General features: G+C 46.0%; 1 protein-coding gene across 3 annotated transcripts in view; it reads right to left on the reverse strand.

Moving 5' to 3' along the window:
* Window positions 1–21610, reverse strand: part of LOC140410250 (NACHT, LRR and PYD domains-containing protein 3-like) — a 107428-nt gene that overhangs the window by 47810 nt on the left and 38008 nt on the right. For 2 of the 3 annotated variants that reach the window (XM_072498215.1, XM_072498214.1), the window contains exons 3-4: window positions 4826–5206; window positions 2025–2191 (exon numbers count right to left, since the gene is read on the reverse strand). In XM_072498215.1, coding sequence (XP_072354316.1) covers window positions 2025–2191; window positions 4826–5189 — 531 coding nt within the window. In that variant the 5' untranslated portion in view covers window positions 5190–5206. The remainder of the gene's footprint in view (window positions 1–2024; window positions 2192–4825; window positions 5207–21610) is intronic. The other variant, XM_072498216.1, reaches the window with a different exon arrangement.

Below are 21610 nucleotides of genomic sequence, written 5' to 3' on the forward strand. Positions count from 1 at the left end.
TGATCAGATTGGATGGGTTGAATTGACAGTGTCAGGAAGCAGAGGTTGTTTTAATTAATCTATGTATTGTTCAATATTAGAAATGATGTATAGATTTAAAATGTTTCTATATAAGAAAGTGTTAAAACTCTAGTTAGATTCATTTAAAATATATATTTAGAGTATCAATTTTCTTTTCCCAATTAAGGGGCAATTTAGCGGGGCCAATCCACCTAACCTGCACATCTTTGGGTTGTGGGGGTGAAACCCACGCAGACATGGGGAGAATGTGCAAACTCCACACGGACAGTGACCCAGGGCCAGGATTTGAACCCGGGTCCTCAGCGCTGCAGTCCCAGAACTAACCACTGCGCCACATGTCGCCCCTCTTGTTAGATTCATGATAAACAAAGCTATTTTCATCTGTGATTTTTGTTTCAGTTCAAACTGTGACTCTATTTTGCTGACAGAGTTTACAATGTGTCCAAGTTTGCAGACGACAGTAAGATGAGTGGTAAAGCAAAACGTGCCGAGTATACTGGCAGTCTGCAAAGGGATTTGGATTGTTTAAGTGAATGGGCTAGGGTCTGACAGATGGAATACAATGTTGACAAATGTGAGGTTATCCATTTTGGTAGGAACGAGATTATTATTTAAATGATAAAATATTAAAACATGCCGCTGTGCAGAGGGACCTGGGTGTCCGAGTGCATGAGTCTCAAATAGTTGGTTCACAGGTGCAACAGGTGATTAAGAAGGCGAATGGAGTTTTGTCCTTCATTGCTAGAGGGATGGAGTTTTAGACTAGGAAGGTTATGCTGCAACTGTATAAGGTGTTAGTGAGGCTACACCTGGAGCATTGTGTTCAGTTTTGGTCTCCTTACCTGAGAAAGGACGTACTGGCGCTGGAGGGTGTGCAGAGGAGATTCACTAGGTTAATCCCAGAGTTGAGGGAGTTGGATTACGAGGAGAGGTTGAGTAGACTGGGACTGTACTCGTTGGAATTTAGACGGATACGGGGGGATCTTATAGAAGCATATAAAATTATGAAGGGAATAGATAGAATAGATGCAGGGAAGTTGTTTCCACTGGCGGGTGAAAGCAGAACTAGGAGGCATCGCCTCAAAATAAGGGGAAGTAGATTTAGGACTGAGCTTTGGAGGAACTTCTTCACCCAAACGGTTGTGAATCTATGGAATTCGCTGCCTAGTGAAATAGTTGAGGCTCCTTCATTAAATGTTTTCAAGATAAAGATAGATAGTTTTTTTGAAGAATAAAGGAATAAAAGATTATGGTGTTCGGGCAGGAAAGTGGAGCTGAGTCCACAAAAGATCAGCCATGATCTCATTGAATGGCGGAGCAGGCTCGAGGGGCCAGATGGCCTACTCCTGCTCCTACTTTTTATATGAATAGTAAGCAAGAGCTTGGGGAAAGAATGAGCTGTTGCTTAGCAACCAGGGGCTACTTTGATGGAAAAAGACCTTTTGAATTTCATGTTGAACCGAATCCAACCAGTTGGAACCAGATAGTGAGAAAGAAGGCAGCTCCCACAGCTCTGGCAGAGGAAAAGCAGGACGGTAATGGACAAGAATCAAGTCCAGAAACTAAAGAACAGGTAGTGATAAAAAGCAGGTAATGAAAAGAGAAGAGTCTAGTCAGATTGAAGTTAAAAGGAAAACAGGAACTGGAATTTGAGCAGGGTGCTGTTCAATTAAGTTAAAGACAGAACTGGAAAGTGCAGAACTGATGAGGTTGACGAGAGAAAATCCAGATATCTCAATCAATCAGGAGATTGGTATCATTCGTCCAGTCTGTGGAGCAATAGTATTCAACTGGGGATAAGTATCTGAGAGATTTTGTGGAAGATTAAGTGTACGAGGCAATTCAAGGCAGAAAATTATTGAATGGAGAGTTGGAAATCCTGGAAATGGGTCCTTACCAGCAACATTTGATCATTTTCTTCATGCAGCATCTTCTTTGTCATTATTCTGTCAGTTTGGCAATATATAAATAATTGAAACTTTTTCTATGTTCCTCCCACTTACCTGATGTTCTTGTCCACTGAAAACCCACTCGTCTGTTAACAATGAGCTGACTCTATCCACCCCTTCTTCAATTGCCTGTTCTAGTCTGTCCCGGTAGAATTTTGTCAATCGGAACAGCTGGAAATCATCGCACTTTGTCAAGAATTCACTGATTGTAGAAATCAGATCTGTGAACACAAATGAAGATGAAACACATTATCTGCTTTCTATTCAGTCAGTTATAATTCCTCTTTTATGGAAGAGCTGAATTTCCCCATGAACCATACTATGAAGTACCTTCTTAACACCTGTACAAACTGCCTCTTCCTATTCTTAAGAATTGGCCAAAATCGTGAAAATTATTGGGCGTGATTCTCCGTCCTGCCAGATCCGTTTTCTGGCGTGGTGCACCCCCACCGGTATTGGGATCCTCCATCCTGGCAGCCGCCCAATGGGGTGTCCCATTATGGCTGGCGTACACCGTCCGGAAACCCACGGGTGTGGGTGCGCTGCCGGCGTAGCGGAGGATCACACCAGCAGAGAATTTCGCCCCTTACATTAAAAAAAAAATCAGATCCCAGCTGCCCTTTCCTTTCCCATGAAGTCGCTCAATATCCCAAGATCATAAATTGTAGTTAGTAATCATAATTTTGTGCACAAAATGGGCACTTTCCACTGATTGTATACCCAATGGATATGGTTGCAAAGAAAGGTGGATATAGACGGTGGCCTGAATATTTTGCATGGGCGAGTTTTCCCTTTCTGCACATCCCCTCGGACTCTGTCCGCCCCGCAGACGTTTTACGCTTAAGTGATGATCGACTGAAGTCGGGACTTTCATCCCTCATTCGGGAGGAAGTCAATCTTAGGTAGCTGCCAGATACTCTGATTAGCTGACAGCTCTCTAGCCCTGCAGTGATAGAGAAGACCTGGTGGATTGTGGGGAAGTAGGTGATTTTCATTTCAGCGGAGAGGATGGGGTGGGAGAAATCCAGCAGCCACCAGTCTTTAAAAGAGGGGGGCAAAGTCAGAAGGGAGGCACTGCCAGGGTGCCAGGCTGGAAGTGCCATGGTGCCCGGGTGACATCAGAGGGTGCCTGGGTATAACCCTGCCCAGAGTCCGGCCACCCAGGGGCCCCAATCGCCTGGGAGACCTCCCCAAGTGCCGCTATGCCTGGTCCACGTTTGTGAAAACCAGTGTTAAACGGCGCCCTCGGAAAAGGTGTTGTTCTTCCAGTTTGCGTTGGGCATCACTGTATTTTGACTGGCAAAGGATCGAAATGTGGGTATGAGAGCAAGATGCTGACTTGAAATAGCAAATGACTGGAAGGTTTGTGTCATGCCTACAGACGGAGCGAAGATTTCCCGTAAAACGTAGTCTCCCCTCTGTTGAAGAGACCGCATTGGGAGCAGTGAATATAGGAGACCAAATTGAAGGTGGTGAAAGTGAAATGCCCTTGGACAGTGAGGAATTAAAAGAGCAGGTGTTGTACCTTCTGCCATTGCATGGGAAGGTGCTATGGGAAGGGGGTGAATGGTTGGGGGTGATGGAGTGGCACCATGGAGTCAGCAAGGGAGTGGTCCCTGTGCTATGAAGCTCGGGTGTGAGGGGAAGATGTGTTTAGTGGCATTGTGTTGGAGTTGGCAGACATGGCCGAGGATGATCCTTTGAATGTGGAGGCTGGTGGGATGAAAAGTGCGGACCAGAGGGACCCTGTCATGGTTCTGGGAGGGAGAAGAATGGATGAGGGCAAAGGTGTGGGAGATGGGTCAGACCCGGTTGAGTGCCCTGTTAACCACAGTGGAGGGGAAACCTTGGTTGAAAATAAAAGGCAGAGAGGTCCGAAGCGCTGTTTCCAAAGATGGCATGATCGGAACAGATGCGGTGGAAAGAGGAAACTGGGATGGATTCCTTGCAGGGAGTGGAGTGTCAAGAGCTATAATCGATGTAGTTGTGAGAGCCAGTGGGTTTGTAATGAATATTGGTGACCAGTCTATCACCAGAAATGGAGACAGCTCTGACACAGTCATTGATGTAACATAGAAAGAATTGTGGCAGAGTTCCTGAGTAAGACTGGAACAGGAAATGTTTCACATACCCAATAAAAAGACATACATAACTGGGGGTCCATGCGGGTGTTCATGGCCACACCTTTTACTGCAGGAATTGAGAGAAGTTAAAGGGAAAATTGTTGAGTGGGAGAACAATCTCAAATAGGCAGAGGAGATTCGTCAGAGACGAAGTAAAGGGCAGGTGTTGCAACATTTGCCATTCCATGAGAAGGTGCCGTGAGAAGGCAGTGAATGGTTGGGGGTGATGGAATAGCACCATGGAGACAGTGAGGGAGTGGTCCCTGTGCAATGATGCTGGGGGGGGGGGGGTGAGGTGAGGGGATTATTTGGCCTATGTTCAAGAAAGAAGCAAAGAGCCCTGAGACCCTCCTGGTGGGGATGGAAATGGAAAGGGATTGGACGTCCATGATGAAGAGGAGGCAGTTAGTGCCAGGAAGCTGGAAATTGTTGATATCACATCGTGATCGGCGGAATTGCGAATGTCGGTGGGAAAGCACTGGACAAGGGAGTGAGAATGGAGTCAATATAGGAAGAAATGGATACATTGGAGCAGGAACAGGCTGATACAATGGATCTACCAGGCAGTCCTGTTTGTGGATTTGGGGAAGGAGTCACTTCACCTGTACTGCAGTGCAGTATTGTGAGACAATGTTGTGATAGTTGGAAGTCTTCAGAACTGCTTTTTTAAGTAGTTTTTTTGTCAAAGGTTGGAATACTCATTTAATGAAACTGCGGAAGGAGTCACTTCACCTGTACCAGTTACAATGGTCTGATCATCTTCCCTTTTACTGTGATCTTGAGTGGAGCTTTGTTCACTGGTATCAGTTTCTATGGTCTGATCATCTTCCCCAGGAGCAGGAGCTTGAATCTGACTGTGTTCACAGGTACCAGTTCCTGTGGTCTGATCACCTTCCCCAGGGGCAGGATGTTGAATCTGACTGTGTTCACTGGTACCAGTTCCTGTGGTCTGATCACCTTCCCCAGGAGCAGGGGTTTGAATCTGACTGTGTTCACTGGTACCAGTTCCTGTGGTCTGATCATCTTCCCCAGGAGCAGGAGCTTGAATCTGACTGCCCTCACTTGAACTGATTTGTTTGCTTGATAAGAGGCTCATTTCAATTAATCTGTTATCTGCAAAACAAATAATCCGAAGTTAAACAGAGAACGTTAGATAATTTACACGTGACCCAAACATGTGTAAATTCAAATTAACTAAATCAACGTTCACTAGAGAATTGAGACGTGAGGCCCTCAATTTGAAGAATCCAGAATGGAAATTATATTTCTGCTGATTGTTAATCAGTGACTGCAGGTCATGTGGGTGGCTGTAACTGACATATTGTTCACTTCAATATTATGCTATTCAAATCTTTCTCTTTAACTATTTGTTAGACGGCGGTGACATGGTATTAAATACACAAGGCGTTGGGCTCTATGTTGTCGGGGGTTAATTTTAATTCTGAATGTCATGAAGGTTGACAAAACTGAATAAACTATGAATTTAATATCAAGCCCAATTTCCTCATCCACTGACATGAATAGAAACAAGAATCAGGTCTGATGAATACTGGATGAGCAGTTCAATCACCCAATATCATCCAAAACTGAAATAACTCACAAAGAATTATCTTAGTCAATAAATGTTTTCAAGTGAAATGGTTTGAAAGGTTGCACAGTATTTCAGTAGAATGTGACAGGACAGCAGGATTCACAGGAAACTGAAAAGGTCTGAAAAAGGTTTATATCCTGGCAAATCCCTGTATCCACAGGTGTTTCTATCCTGGATTATCCCTGTATTCAGATGGGGTTCTGACCTTTCCCTGGAGTCTTTATCCTGGATTATCCCTGTATTCTGACTGGGTTCTGTCCTTTCCTTGGTGTTTCTATCCTGGATTATCCCTGTATTCTGACCGGGTTCTACCCTTTCCCTGGAGTTTCTATCCTGGGTTATCCCTGTATTCTGATCGGGTTCTGTCCTTTCCTGGGATTTCAATTGTGGACTATCCCTGTATTTGCTGGTTTCTCTATACTGGCCTATCCCCGTTTCTGACCAGGTTCCAGCCATTCCCTGGGGTTTCAATCCCAGACCATCCCTGTTACACTGTAAGTTTCCTCCCTGTTGTCTCTGTAATATTGGGCTGACCAGTTGCTCTGTCCTAAACAGAGCCGAGTTCACTCAGTAACGGAGCCCCGCCCCTGTAACCAGGGTAACCAGACTCTTTATTAATTCACTCACAGACAGGCCTGTTCAAGCAGGAAAACTGACCAATGACTGGGAATCCTCAGCAGTGAGACTGTGTGGGAGAGGCAGACTGCTCAGCCTTTCCTCATCTATCTCACTGGGGAACAGGATCAAGGGGATGAATGGGCTCCGTTTGTTCCCATCTGTTTATGCCTGGTGTGTCCGTGTTTTGATCACGTATAAATTATCTACCACCAATATTAATAGTAATTTACATAAAGTTTCACAATTGTTTTGAACTGCAGAAAATGTTTTATTTGAACAGCCCGAGTAGATTCTCTGCTATCAGTAACAACAGTGAAACTTTTCACTAGAAGTGTAATATCTGATGTATAACAGGAAATGAATGTCACAAGTTGTCGCAACAGCAAGTGTCAAAGTTACAAATGTACATTTTAAGTAGTTTCATTGCAGTGTTAATGTGAGCTTGCTTGTGACAAAGATTTGGATTATAAAAGTAAGGCTCACAATTCATTGCAAGTCAACCGTGATCATTCTTTTCATCGGTGCAGACTCGATGGGCCAAATGGCCTCCTTCTGCACTGTATGTTCTATATTGTTAAGACAGATGAATTGCAATGTCTTCAAACTGCTTTTTGAGGAAGTGGCCAAACTAGCAGATGAACAATTGTAAATGTTCACTGCAGTTCTCGGAGGGGTGAACAACATGTGGAATCATATTGTCTCTCAAACAGCTATTAAATTAGGGGTCATCAATAAAAGAACAGGTCCTGAAACAATTCCGACTTGAAGTCATATGGTGAGACTTTCCTGGAAATCAGCAAAGGCCGATGGGTGGGAAAAGTGGATTTTACTGCCGTATCGTGCAGAACTTCGTGCCAAATGTTTTCAGCCACGGGTTCCACGCTGTATCCACTGGCAGACGGTCTCTGATTCACCCGCCCCACCATCACCTCAGTGCTACAATCATCGGGGAGCCAAATTTAAATGTTGCCCTGGCACACACTAGCCACACTTCACAGATTGCCGGGATGTGATGGCTGGCTGCCAAGCAATCTGCCCTGAAATTCTCCAATGCATCCCTGGAAAGACTTCTGGATTTTACCCGTGCTTAGGACGGAAACCCAGCATGACAAGGCAAGAGAGAGCGTGAGGACCAAGATGGCTCACCTGCTGCATTAAAGGTAAGCAACGTGTGTCGCGAAGGAGGGCGGCCAGGGTGGATCGCTAACATTGGCCGGCATGGTCCCGAAGGTCTGTGTAAAAGTGAGTCCCGGGGAAAAAAGTTTGAAAAACACTGCACCAACCTAATCCCATGCACTTTAATTTTACATGCTAATCTCTTATGCGGGACTTTGTCAAAAGCCTTCCAAATAAACAACAATTACTGGCTCCCCCTCATCAACTCTACAAGTTACATCCTCGAAGAATTCCAGTAGATTTGTCAAGCATGATTTCCCCTTCATAAATCCATACTGACTCTGTCCGATTCTGCCTAGGATTAGGAACACTCTCCTCAGGTAGTGTGCCATTGTCACCTCGCTAAGGGAATGCAGTTGCACCACAGCAATCAGCAATTTTGGAAGTCAACGTGATAAGGGTTAAACACGGAACAGAAATCTGTGGTATTTAAACACATAGGTGGTGTTTCAGTGGGTATAATTGTGTTACTAGTTTGACTCCAGGCATTTCAATTGCATTACAGCTGAACTGTCTCAGCTGCAATGGGGTTTTGATCACTGACATGGCTATCCATTAGCCTTGCCAATTTCAAAATCCTGCCTCCCGAAGCCCCATCTTGCCCAGATTGGAGTGGAACTGTCAGTCCATGATGACTCTCCACTGCATTGTCCCAGGCTGCCCTTCCCTCTCTGAGGCTCGTTCAAGAAGCCCGTGGCCTGGCAGAAGAAGGTACCCTCAAGAATGGTGCTTTTCATAATGGACAGTCTTCCCCGCCCAGTCACCACTGGGTGACCCGCCCCACCCTCCCCCACATCCGATCTCCTCCGACTAAACCTGCAGACCCTGGAGTTTTCCACCCGGTCTCTCTCGACTTGGCCTCCCTCCACCCCTGGTACCTTCGGACTAGCCCCCGGGACCCTGGAGTCTGTTGCCCTGGTCTCCTTCCAGTGTTACACTAGTCTGCTCTGTGTCAACGGTTGCCCTCGAGACAAGTCTGGTCACCCCCAGAGTCAAGCCCAATGGCCCCAGAATCAAGCCCGGTCCTGACCCCCTTCTCCCCCATGTGTGTAAAGCCCCAGTCAACGGCTGATCATCGTGGAGTCAGAGCCGGTACCCCTAATACTCCTGAATACACGGAGCTGCTCTGCCAGCACTGCACTCACCTCGGAGTTCCTTCAGAAGCCAGTCAAGACTCGCACTGTTCTGACATCATCTCGCCGTGGATGGATTATTTGATCGGGATACAGTATAGTTCCAATACATGGGCCTGATTATGAGATGCAAATATATACCATTCCTGATGCTGAATGTTAGAAAATATTGACCCAGCACTGAAGGGGGAAGAGGACAATCATGGCAAGCTTTCATGCTGATGTAAAACGCGATTTTAGCCTTCTTGTGATATTTTCCACTTCCATCTCTGAACCTGCTCGAAGCTAACAGGAGCAGAAAATCCCGGCTATAGGAATTGCATTTCTCTAAATCATCTGCTATTCTGAAAAAAACAGCCATCTACCCTTGTTTCAACAACTTTCTAATCTTGTTTCATAGGTATGGAAATTCCAGGATTCCAGATGATGTTCCCACTCCTGGACTGGTGAAATACATATACAGAAGTTTCCATTGAATGCTTCACTGTGTGACGATGTACACCATGAATAAGTACCAGTAGTTTTAAGTATTGTAAGAATAGAACTCCCGGATTGGTGTTCTATCCACATCAAGAGATTATCTAATCGACAGACGGAAATATTGTTCGACCAATAAGTAGGGCATGACGGGAAAAAAAAGTAGAAGAGGGGTGTGGTAAAAGATGCGGCAACCATGCACAGTACATAAATGAGCACTGTTAATACTTTACATTTGCAAAATCTTGATGAAAAATCAAAAGTTTTAATAAGACAAGTAAAAGTATGTTAGGGAAATTAAACAAAACTGTCTGCTGTTTCTGGCATATGGTGCATTGTTGGACCAGCCGTTCGATCACGCCATCCGGACCTGGCCACCACACATAGCTGCGGGCTAGCATCTTCATTTCTACACTGCTTTGTGCAGATCTTGAAGGCTGGCGTCTCTGCCATAGCTTGGGACCACGACTTGAGCCCCCCACAGGAGGAATCAGGACTGGGGTTCAACAGTTGAGTTTGCGGGACACCGAGAATTGGCTACTGACCGACAGGGGGAAACCACAGAAGGATGCCGTCTTCCACGCTGAGCTCCTGCATTTTGACTTCAAAGCCCGTAGTTCTTCGGCAGCTTCCCTTGCTGGCTCCGGGTTAAGATGATATGGTGTACTTGTGCCAACGGAGTCTTTTTGCGTTGAGTCGCGTATTCGGGCGGCGAACGGCAAGGTGTCCATAAAGTTTTTGTCTGCCTGGCAAATACTGAAACTGCAGCAACCCCCCCCCCCCCCCCCCCCCCCCCCCCCCCCCGCCCGTGTCCAACTCCATCTCTAACGGATGGCCGTTCACCTGGACGGTATTCCTTATGGAGGCAACTCGTGGCACGGGTTCCCCTGGGATCTGCTCGGCCATATCAACTACATATAGTCCTCGTCATCAGGTTGTTCTAAGTGGTGGGTCCTGGCTCTGGGCTGGCATCTCCCTCATGTAGGGCAAAGAGTTTGCTGGCTGACCGGTGGTTTCGCTGGTCACAAGTGCCACACCGCCTTAGATCACCCTTCATTAATTCCAGCGAGGTGTCCCACCTGGCTGCAGTGGCCCTTGACCGACGGCCCTGGTCCTGGCAGTGTTCATGCCAGGGCTGGGTTCTGGGGGTCCAAGTCCTGTCCGCCAGAATTAGGATGCATCCTACACTGTTTACCTCCATCCCTGACATCCTCTGGAGTTCCTGGACTCCCTTCCAAGTGCTCTCCCGTGAGATGAAGATCTCAACGGCCTTTTTTAGGTCCAGCAATGGCTCAGCCATATTATTTACTCCGCAAACAAGGCGGTCCAATAGTATCTTGGGTGAGGATGGCCCATAGTCGCAAAACTGCGCAATCGCGCAGAAACACGGTATCGGGTTCCCCTGGGATCTGCTCGGCCATATCAAATCGGTGCCCCTGTATGATAACTGCCATCTTGTGTTGTAGTGGTTTGCCGCGAGCGCCACTAGCTCTTCAAATGACTTGGAGTCTGAGGCAAGGGTACATCAGGCTTACATACAGTCAGAAGAATTACCGTCAGGCAATCATCCCCAATAATAGTATTCACCTTAAAAAATAGTGCATACACTGAGCAGAGTTGACCCGCCAACGCAAATAATAACGGGGACATAGGACAACACTGCCTCGTTCCCCCTATAAAAACTAAAAGCCCCAAATTTGTGTTGTTAGTTCGCAGCCTTGCCGACGGTGCCTCACAGGCCCGAAACTAAACCTCCCAGAACAGTAAACCCTTTACCTGCCACAGCTGAGGCACCACCCGGCCTGTGGACAACAGGTCAAACTGCATTTGCAACTACTTCCTATGCGCCCAAAGCCCAAGATCTCAACTTCTGGCAATCCTGCCTTGCCTCCCATTCCTGTGAGCCTTGTACAAAATGACCACCCGGGGGTGCTGGGCTTGCTGCTCCTGTGCTAGGCATGGGTTGGGGAACCCTCCGCAGGAGTGGGCCGCCAGGTGCTGGGGGGGAAACTGCTCGCAGCATCACCATGTCAACCCCCGTGTTTTTATCTTTAAGAACTTAAGTAATTTCTCGTTATAATCCTCACGCTCTCTTGAATTAACACAGCTACCCCACGACCTGGTTCCTGTCTCGCTTTCGTTTATCCTTGTTGCTTAGTCACTCCCCATCTCAGTTTCTATCTCCCCTGTCTGTCTGCACTAGTATTTGTCTGTCTCTCTTTTTCTCGGGTCCTTCTTTCCTTTCCCACCCCGATCTATTACCTCATTAGTTTGCCCTGGTTTGTCTCTCCTTTTCCTTCCAGGTCCAAATGCCTCAACTTCCCTTTACCAGATGGTTTCCGCATCTCTGCCTCTGGTACTGTGATCGGTCAGATTGTTACCCTGGCAGCAGAGGAAATAGTGCAATGAAAATAAATTGAAAACGGAAATAAGAAAACCACCACCCCACACTGCAGAGTTCAGTTACGAGTAAGATTAGCCCAGAGCATTCAGCCAGGTTTTTAAAAAATTCAACATTGAAGCTGCGATTTCAATAAGTGGTAATTCACATCACCAAGACCTGACACTGTGGATTGATTGAAAGTGCTGTCAATTCCTGTTGTACAGGACAATAAGCAGAAAAACATCTACAGATCTGTAGTTCAGTTTTAACATCTATAAAAGTACATCCATAAAATGCAGTTGTTCGAGGCAATACTCGGGAGGCTTCCAGTATAACTGAACAAGGCTTTATTGGTATCAAGTAAAGATAAACTATACGCAGACAGAGTCATTAAGCAGTAAACTTCACACTGTGGCTCCAGGTTCCACTCTGCCCCTGGTCCCGCTCCCATAGTCCTGTGCTTTTTTCCCCATTGGTCGGGGTTTGCGCAATCCCGCGCGTTAGGCCCCAAGTGGTCACATGGACTGTGAGGGTTTGGCCATTAAAGAGGCTGTGCTACCACATCCCATCCCCCCCACCCCAAGTCCCTCATAACATATTTACAGGATAGGTTACGTACAGTTACTATATAAAATAAAATGGTTGAGAAACACAAGGGAGAGAGTCCATAACAGTTCATCACAAGGTCAATCTGTCAAGGGATTTCCTGGGACTCATAAATCGCCTTCGTCCCCCAACCGGCAACTTGAACTCTGATAGCAACGTTGTTATCCATGGAAGATTGTCTTTGAGATTCGACCACTACAGTAAAGCCAGCTCCCTCCTGGGTCATTGACAGCGTTTCCTGAGAACTTTTAGATCCCCTCTGTTATGGCCCCCCCAAGGGAGCACTGGTGCTGCCTGCTGGCTCCAACTGTTCCGTGATTGGGGTTGTGTCCCCACGCTTCTCACGTGGTCAACATGCTTCTGCACTGTCCTGCCGTTCAAATCCACCACGTACGAGACTGAGCCCGACTTTGATGTAATTCTGCCTGGTAGCCAAAGTGGGCCTGAGGCAAAGTTCTTGACGAGGGCCAAGTTGCCCACTTGAAATTACCTGTCTCCTCCACTCTCCCGCTAAATTTGGAAAAACTAAGTCCAATTAGGCCCGGATGGGACAGGCCATGAGTAATCCTGTCAGTGTGACCTCCATCTGCTGGACTGCTGCTTCATGGCTGTTTTGAATGTCTGCACAGCTCTCTCCACTAACCTGTTTTAGGTGGGGTGTTGGGGTCTGTTCATGCACGGCAAATGCCATTCGTTCGGACAAACATAAAACTCCTCTCTAGTGAAAGCAGTGCCATTGTCAGACGCTATTACTTCGGGGAGGTGACAAAAATCTACCATCGGGCCTCTTTTGGCTTGCCGAGGCTGTCGTCCTCATGTCTTGGAGATGCAACCACTTGGAGTGGCCGGCAACCAAGCCGAGGAACATTCTGCCCAAGAAAGAGCCACGGACAACCAGGACCAAAGTTAAGCAAAGATGGGCAAGACCAAAACATAGGCTTATGGTTAGCTGGGGCAAGCAAACAGCGGTCACATCGGTCCTCCACATCTGGGAAAAAACACCCACCCTTGCCTGATCAAATGCATCCTGTGTAAGACCTTGAACATGAGGACGTGGAGTTGACCCTGTAAAGGACCTCCCTCCAAGCCTCAGTAGTAAGTGTCGGACCCAGGTCACGCTCACATCTTGTTTAGTGGGGTGGGATCTGACAAAATAACATAAGTCACAAACTTGAAAATAACGAAAAAGGATAGAGTGGGGAGCTGAAATTTGTCAGGCAGCTCTGTAAAAATGGCAAACCTCCCCTCGACAAATAGGACCCCAATGGGGTCATTAATCCGCAACAAAATATTTTGCATGTTCGTAGCCCAGTAATAAAACAATAAAATTGGGAGGGCCAAGCCCCTTGTCTGTCTCTTCGGAGTAGAACGCTGCGGATTCTGGATTTCTTTCCCATCCAAATAAAAGCAGATATCAATTTGTTAATTGTAATAAATAAGGATGTGGGCAGAAAAATGCAGAGATTGAAAGAAAAAGAGAAACCTAGGAAGTGCATTAATTTTAATTGTTTGGTTCCGACCTGCTAGAGACGGAAGAAGGTTGTTCCACATCTGTAGATCCGCTTTCCATTATTGATGAGACTTGAATAATTTAACTTATGAAGCGAGGCTCATTTATGGGCCACCCGGACCCCCAAATAGCGAAAACTTATAATAGAGAGGAGGAAAAGTGACGCGGATATTTGGGCTCGCCTACCGGGGGTTAATTGGAAAACATTCACTCTTGCTTCAATTTAATCTATAGCCAAAGGAGCCAAAGGTTTTAAGCGTCTTCATTATGCTATCCATGGAGGGAGTTAGGTCTGTAATATATAGAGGCAGGTCATCTGCATAAAGATATACCCAATGCTCCACCCCATCACGACAAATACCCCTCCATTGATTAAAGGACCTCAATGCTATAGAGAGTGGTTTGATTGCCAAGGTGAACAAAAGTGGGGAAAGAGGGCAGATATGTCTAGTGGCCCTATTTAACCAGTAGAGTGGTCATAGGAGCTATATTTTTTTTTTTAAAGACTATCTTCTTGGGGCATTTATATATTTACACATCAAACATAATCACAAAACGAAACAAGCCAACAGGGCTGCAAATAACCAAATCAACTAAATACCTAACACCCCACTATCCCGGCCCCTCCACTCCCCATTGTATCTCCCCCCCCCCCCCCCCAACCCCACTTTATGGGACAGGGCCATCCCCATCTCATTTGGTGGTGCATCGCAAGTGAAGATGATTGACTTAGCTGGGTCAAAGTGAACGAATAGACTCGTTGACTGTAAAGCCTGCTTGTCGTTCTGGAAGGGCTGCTCCTGTAATTCCTTCCAATGTCAATGCTGGTGTTATTGTAAAAACAAATGAAGAACTGCCAATGTCGTTGCACGATTGGGGAAAAAAGACCATAGTAGTTTACCATTCACAAGGAAGGACTTTAATTCTGCCACGTTCTTAGGTGCCAGGACTTCTCTTATGGCTCTCACCGTGTCTTCGAGTAGGTGCAGGCCTTTTGAGTTCACTTTCATTCCTGGGCAAGTGACCCCACTAGCTTGAAAAATGCATTTCACGGGCTTAAATTGGAATCCCGCATTTCTAAACATTCTCAACACCTCTTCTAGGCTTGCAAGGTGATGTTCTTGTTATTAGAACATTATCCAAGAAGACAGCAACATTCGGATCCCAGGAACAGAGTCTCCATTGTGCGTTGGAATATCACACAGGCCGAGGTGGTGTCCAAGAATAATCTGGTGTATTGAAACAGACCTTTATGCGTGATAATTGTCATGAACTGTATGGAATCTTCATCCTGTTCCAACTGCAAGCAGGCATGACTGAGATAGGCTTTGATGTACCCGAGGCTCTGCCAAATTTGTAGAAAGGTTTTCAATTCATAGAATTGGGTATTTATCTACTTGGGCTGCCTGGTTAATTGTAAGCTTGTAATCCCCGCATATTCTAACTGAGCAGTCCCGTTTTAACACAGGGACAATGGGGCCTGCCCATTTAGAAAACTGGACAGTTCTGATATTTCCCAAATCTTTCAGACATTTAAGTTTAGCTTCCACTTTTTTGTGTAAGATATAAGAAATGGGTCTCGCACTGAAAACCTTGTGTGTGGAATCAGGTCGGAGGTAAACCGTGGCCTCTATGCCCTTTATTCGACCTAACCCATTCTGAAATATGTCTTTATATTTACAAAAGACTTCCTGAAAAATGCTACCTGAAATGTTTTAAGATTTCCAACCAGTTCAACTTGATTTGGCACAGCCAATCTCATCCCATAAGACTTGACTAATGTTCCTCGACAATGATCACAGGTAGCTGGGCATCTTGTTGTTGACACAACACTGCTGTCGTGGTTGTCCCCAAAATGTTTAGGGTTTGCCCCATATATGTTGCCAAATTGGCCGTTGTGCTCCTGAGGTTCAATGACGGAATTCCTTCTCGAATATATTTGAACATTTCTCCCACAATTGTTACCGACGCCCCGGTGCCAGCCTCCATCATTAGTGGTCCCCATTTGCTGTGAGGACTCTCTAATTGGGCTGTTTTGTTCACTTGCACCATTTCTGGAGGTCCCCAGCATCATAGATGTTTGCCTTCAGCCAATACGATTCGCTCCACGTGACATCAACAAACGGCTGAAGGCATTGGCTACTGCAAAAGATATGGGCCCTGACAATACCCCAGCAATAGTGCTAAAGACTTGTGCTCCAGAAGTCTTGTTGCTTCACTTGCCGCACTACTAGCCAAGCTATTCCAGTACAGCTACAACAGTGGCATCTATCCAGCAATGTGGAAAATTGCCCAGGTGTGTCCTGTACACAAGAAACAGGACAAATCCAACCCAGCCAATTACCACCCTATCAGTGTACTCTCCATCATCAGCAAAGTGATGGAAAGAGTTATCAACAGTGCTATCAAGCAGCACTAACTCAGCAATAAACTGCTCACAGAAGCTCAATTTGGGTTCAGCCAGGGTCACTCAGCTCCTGATCTCATTACAGCGTTGGTTCAAACATGGACAAAAGAGCTGAATACCAGAGATGAGGAGAGAGTGATTGCCCTTGACATCAAGGCAGCATTTCACCGAGTATGGCATCAAGGAGCCCGAGCTAAACTGGAGTCAATGGGAATCAGGGAACAACTCTCCTCTGGTTGGAGTCATACCTGGCACAAAGTAAGATGGCTGTGGTAGTTGGAGGTCAATCATCTCAATTCCAGGACATCACTGCAAGAGTTCCTCAGGGTAGTGTCTTAGGCCCTACCATCTTCAGCTGCTTCATCAACAACTTCACTTCCATCATAAGGTCAGAAGTGGGGACATTTGCGGATGACTGCACAGTGTTCAGCACCATTTGCGATTCCTCAGATAATGAAGTAGTCCATGTCCAAATTCAAGGCCTGGACAATACCCAGGCTTGGGCTGACAAGTGGCAAGTTATATTCACGCCACACAAGTTCCAGGCAACGACCATCTCCGACAAGAGAGGATCTAACCACCATTCAGTGGTATTGCTGATTCCCCCACAATCAACATCCTGGGGCTAGCATTGATCAGAAACTGAATTGGACAAACCATATTAATACTGTGGCAACCAGGACAGGTCAAAGGTGAAGAATCCTACGGCAAGTAACTCACCTCCTGACCGACCCCCCCCCCTCCCCGCAAAAGCCTGTCCACCATCTACAAGGCACAAGTCAGGAGTGTAATGGAATATTTTCCACTTGCCTGGATGAGTGCAGCTCCATCCAGGGCAAAGTAGCCCGCTTGATCGCTCCTCCTTCACTAACATTCAAATCCTCGAACATCGACGAACAGTGGCAGCCGTGTGCACCATCTACAAGATGCACTGCAGTAACCCATCAAGGTTCCTTAAACAGCACTTTCCAAACACAGGATCTCTACCATCTCGAAGGACAAGAGCAGCAGATACCTGGGTTCCCTCCAAGTCACTCACCACACTGGCTTGGAAATATATCGTCGTTCCTTCACTGTTGCTAGGGCAACAGCCTGGAACTCCCTCGCTAACAGCACTGTGGGTGTACCTACTTCTCAAGGACTGCAGTGATTCAAGACGGCAACTCAACACCACCTTCTGAAGGGCAACTAGGGATGGGCAATAAATGCTGGTCTAACCAGCGATGCCCACATCCTGTAAATAAATCTTTTAAAAAACTCGCTATGAAGGCCAAAATGCCATTTGCCTTCTTTGCGACCTCCTGCATCTGCTTGCTTACCTTCAACGACTGGTGTACGAGGGTATACAGGTCTCATTGCACATTCCCCTCTCCTAATTTATGGCCATTCAAATAAAAATCTGTCTTCCCATTTTGCTATTAAAGTGGATAGCCTCACATTGATCCAAATTATACTGTATCTGCCATTCATTTGCCCACTCACTTAACTTTTCCAAATCACACTGAAGATCTCTGTATCCTCCTCACAATTCACCCTCCCAACCAGTCTTGTTCCCTTATCTAAATTATTATTATACATTGTGAATGGCTCAGATTCCAGCATTGATCCCTGCGTTACTCCACTAGTCACTGCCTGTCATTTGGGGAAAAAAACGTTTATTCCTACTCTTTGTTTCTTGTCTGCCAACCAATTTTCTATCCAGCTCAATACACTATCCCTAATCCAATGCGCTTTAATTTTATGCACTAATCTCTTATGTGGGAACTTGTCGAAAGCCTTCTGAAAGTGAAAACAAAACGGCAAGGTAGCACAGTGGTTAACACTGTAGCTTAACAGCACCAGGGACCCAGGTTTGATTCCCGGCTTGGGTCACTGTCTGTATGGAGTTGCACGTTTTTCCCGTGGGCACGTTTTCCTCAGGGCGCTCCGGATTCCTCCCACAAGTCCCGGAAAACGTGCTCGTTAGGTGAATTGGACATTCTGAATTCTTCCTCAGTGTACCCAAACAGGCGCCTGAGTGAGGTGATTGGGGGATTTTCACAGTAACTTCATTGCAACGTTAATGTAAGCCTACTTGTGACACTAATAAAGATTATTATTAAATCCACTGGCTCCCCTTCATTAACTCTACTAATTACATTCTTGAAGAATTCCAGCAAATTTGCCAAGCCTGATTTCCCTTTCATAAATCCATGCTGACTGTCCAATGCTGTCAAATGCTCTCCTATAAAATACTTGATAATGGATTCAAGAAATTTCCCCACTACCAACGTCAGGTTTACTGGTCTATAAGTCCATGTTTTCTCTCTAACTCCCTTTTTAAGTAGTGGGGTTACATTAGGCAGCACGGTAATATAGTAGTTAGCACGGCTGCTTTCACAGCTCCAGGGTCCCAGGTTCGATTCTCGGCTTGAGTCACTGTCTGTGCAGAGTTTGCACGTTCTCCCCGTGTCTGCGTGGGTTTCCGCCGGGTGCTCCGGTTTCCTCCCACAGTCCAAAGATGTGCAGGTTCGGTGGATTGGGCATTATAAATTGCCCTTAGTGTTCAAAAAGGTTAGGTGGGTTTCTCTATCCAACGGCCGGCGCAGACTCGATGGGCCGAATGGCCTCCTTCTGCACTGTAGATTCTATGATTCTATGAGGTACCCTCCACTCTGAAGGAACTGTTCCAGAGTTTACAGAATCTTGGGAGATGACCACCAATGCTTTCACTATTTCTAGGGCCACTTCCTTAAGTACTCTGGAATGTAGATTATCAGGCCCAGGGGATTTAATCGGCCTTCGATCCCATCAATTTTCCCAATACCATTTTGCTTCTAATACTGATCTCCTTCAGTTCCTCTCTTTTACTCTACCCTGTGTTCCCGAACATTTCTGGTTTGTTATTTGTGTCCTCCGTTGTGAAAACAGAGCCAAAGTATGTATTTAGATGGTCAGCCGTATCTTTGTTCCTCAATATAAATTCCCCTATTTCTGACTGTAAGGAACCTACATTTGTCTTCAACAATCTTTTACTCTTCACAACCTATAGAAACTTTAAGAGTCAGTTGTTTTGGTCCCGTAAGCTCACTACCAAGACTCTATTTTCCCTTTCTTAATCAATCCCTTGGTCCTCCTTTGTTGAATTATAGACTGCTCTCAGTCTGTTGTTTTTCCTTGGATCTAATACAAACTCGAATTTCTCTTATAAGCCATGGCTTGGCCACATTTCCCATTTTACTTTCGCACCTGACAGGAATAAAAATAAATCGTTGAGTTCACCCAAGCGCTCCTTGAATGTTGCCATTGCCTATCCACTGTCATCCCTTTATGTAGGTAGGCCTGTTCTCTAGTTGGTTTCTCAATGTATTGGTCCAGAAAACAATTCCGTATATACTCCAGGAATTCCTTCTCTACGGTATCGTGACTTATTTGATTTGCCCAAACTACATGCAGATTAAAGTCACCCATAATTACAGATGCTCCTTTATCTCATGCATCTATAATTTCCTGTTTAATGCCATCCCCCAAATCACCACGTCAGTTTTTTGCCCTTGGTGTTTCCCAACTCTACCCATAGATTTCACTTTGATGGAGTTAATATCTTTCCTCTCGATTGCATTAATCTCCTCTTTAACCAGTAATGCAACTGGACAAACTTTGCCTTTTTGTGTGTCCCTCCTAAATACTGAATACCCCTGAATGTTCAATTCCTATCCCTGGTTGCCCTGCAGCCATGTCTCTGCAATCCTGACTACATCATAACCTGTTCATTGGCACGATTAATTCATCCAGTTTGGTGCAAATGCTCTGCTCGTTAAGGCACAAAGCCAGAAGGCTTGTCTTTTTAACATTACTTATCTTGTTCCCAGCATTGTTCATGTGGCCCTGTTTGAATCTGGCCCTTGGTTTCTCTTCCTAACACGTTTCTTATTCCCCTTTCTGTCTTTTCTTCTTGCCCTTGATTCCCCATCCTCTGACCTTTTGCATGTGTTCCCATCTAGTTTGACGCCTGACATGGCAACGTGCCTGGATATGGCCCTTTCTCTTGCACTGAAAGCAAATAAACTCTTCTGCGGTAGCACGCTTCTTGGAAGTGGTTTCCTCCACATTGGTAGCAATCACCTAGACTTCTGGGCCGATGATCCATTTTCTTCACCCAAAGGGTTGTGAATCTATGGAATTCCTTGCCCAGTGAAGCAGTTGAGGCTCCTTCATTGAATGTTTTTAAGATAAAGACAGATAGTTTTTTGAAGAATAAAGGGATTAAAGGTTATGGTGTTCGGGCCGGAAAGTGGAGCTGAGTCCACAAAAGATCAGCCATGATCTCATTGAATGGCGGAGCAGGATCGAGGGGCCAGATGGTCTACTCCTGATCCTAGTTCTTATGTTCTTCCCTGACCACTGACTAAGACCCTGTTCCTGGAATCGTTGCTGAACTGCCTCTCTGCCTGAACTTCCTCGATGCTGGTCGACTTAGCTGCATGCCTTGCAGCCATACCGACACACGGCTGGTTCACCTCACCTTCTTGCGTGCTTTGAAGGTCTCGCCACACTCGGTTACCTGAACTACTTAACTGCCTTGTCGGGGATCATCTTTGTTTCTGTCAGAAGTTTCTTTTGCACGCTTATGTTGTTAATACCGCACACTAAACAGTCATGCGGCACGTCTCTGAGCCGGTGACAATACTCGGTCATTTGGTGGTGTCTGGCAACAAAAGGGGAGATTGTCTCTCCTGGGTCCCTGACAGCCGAATTAAACTTGTATTGCTTTAGTATGATTGAGAGTCGGGCGGCGTTGAAATGCTCCCGAGCCAGCGCCACCAACTGGGTGAACAACCTTGTGTCGAGAGTATAATATTACTAACCTGTATTGTCACAAGTAGGCTTACATTAACACTGCAGTGAAGTTACTGTGAAAAGCCCCTAGTCGCCACATTCCGGCGCCTGTTCGGGTACACAGAGGTAGAATTCAGAAAATTGGCCTAACAGCACATCTTTCGGGACTTGTGGGAGGAAACCGGAGCACCCGGAGGAAACCCATGCAGACACAGGCGAACATGCAGACTACGCACAGACAGTGACCCAAGCCGGGAATTGAACCTGGGAACCTGGAGCTATGAAGCAACAGTGCTACGTACTGTGCTGCCCAAAGTCACCAGGGATGTCAAATTCTTTATGAGTTTGTAGATCTGGGGTCCCCAAAAGATTAAATATAATAAGCTTCTGTTTATTCTCCCTTGTTATTTAGTTTGCTGTAAAAAAAGTAATGGAGCCGCTCAGTACAGTAGCTCCAGTCTTGGCCCCCTGGTTGAATGGATCAACCTCCCAATCATGGGCATTTTCCACTCTCTTTGTTATGATGCCATTGCCGCTTTTTGATTTCTCTGTTCGTTTTGAAGGTTGTTCCTTTCCCCTTCAAATTCTGAACTACTGAGGACTTCAATTGCTCCGCTTTACACTCGTCCGTCAATGTGGCGGCTCGATGCAATAATAGTGATATTTCCAGTATAGCTGAACATGGGTTTATTGGTAACAAGTAAAGGTAAACTCTACACAGGCACAGAATCACTAAATTGGGTCTGCACTCTCTGGCTCCAGGGTGCACTTTTCCGGGGACCCCATTGGTCAGGGTTT

Source organism: Scyliorhinus torazame, chromosome 4 (assembly GCF_047496885.1).
Source record: "Scyliorhinus torazame isolate Kashiwa2021f chromosome 4, sScyTor2.1, whole genome shotgun sequence".
In the NCBI taxonomy this organism is placed as follows: Eukaryota; Metazoa; Chordata; class Chondrichthyes; order Carcharhiniformes; family Scyliorhinidae; genus Scyliorhinus; species Scyliorhinus torazame.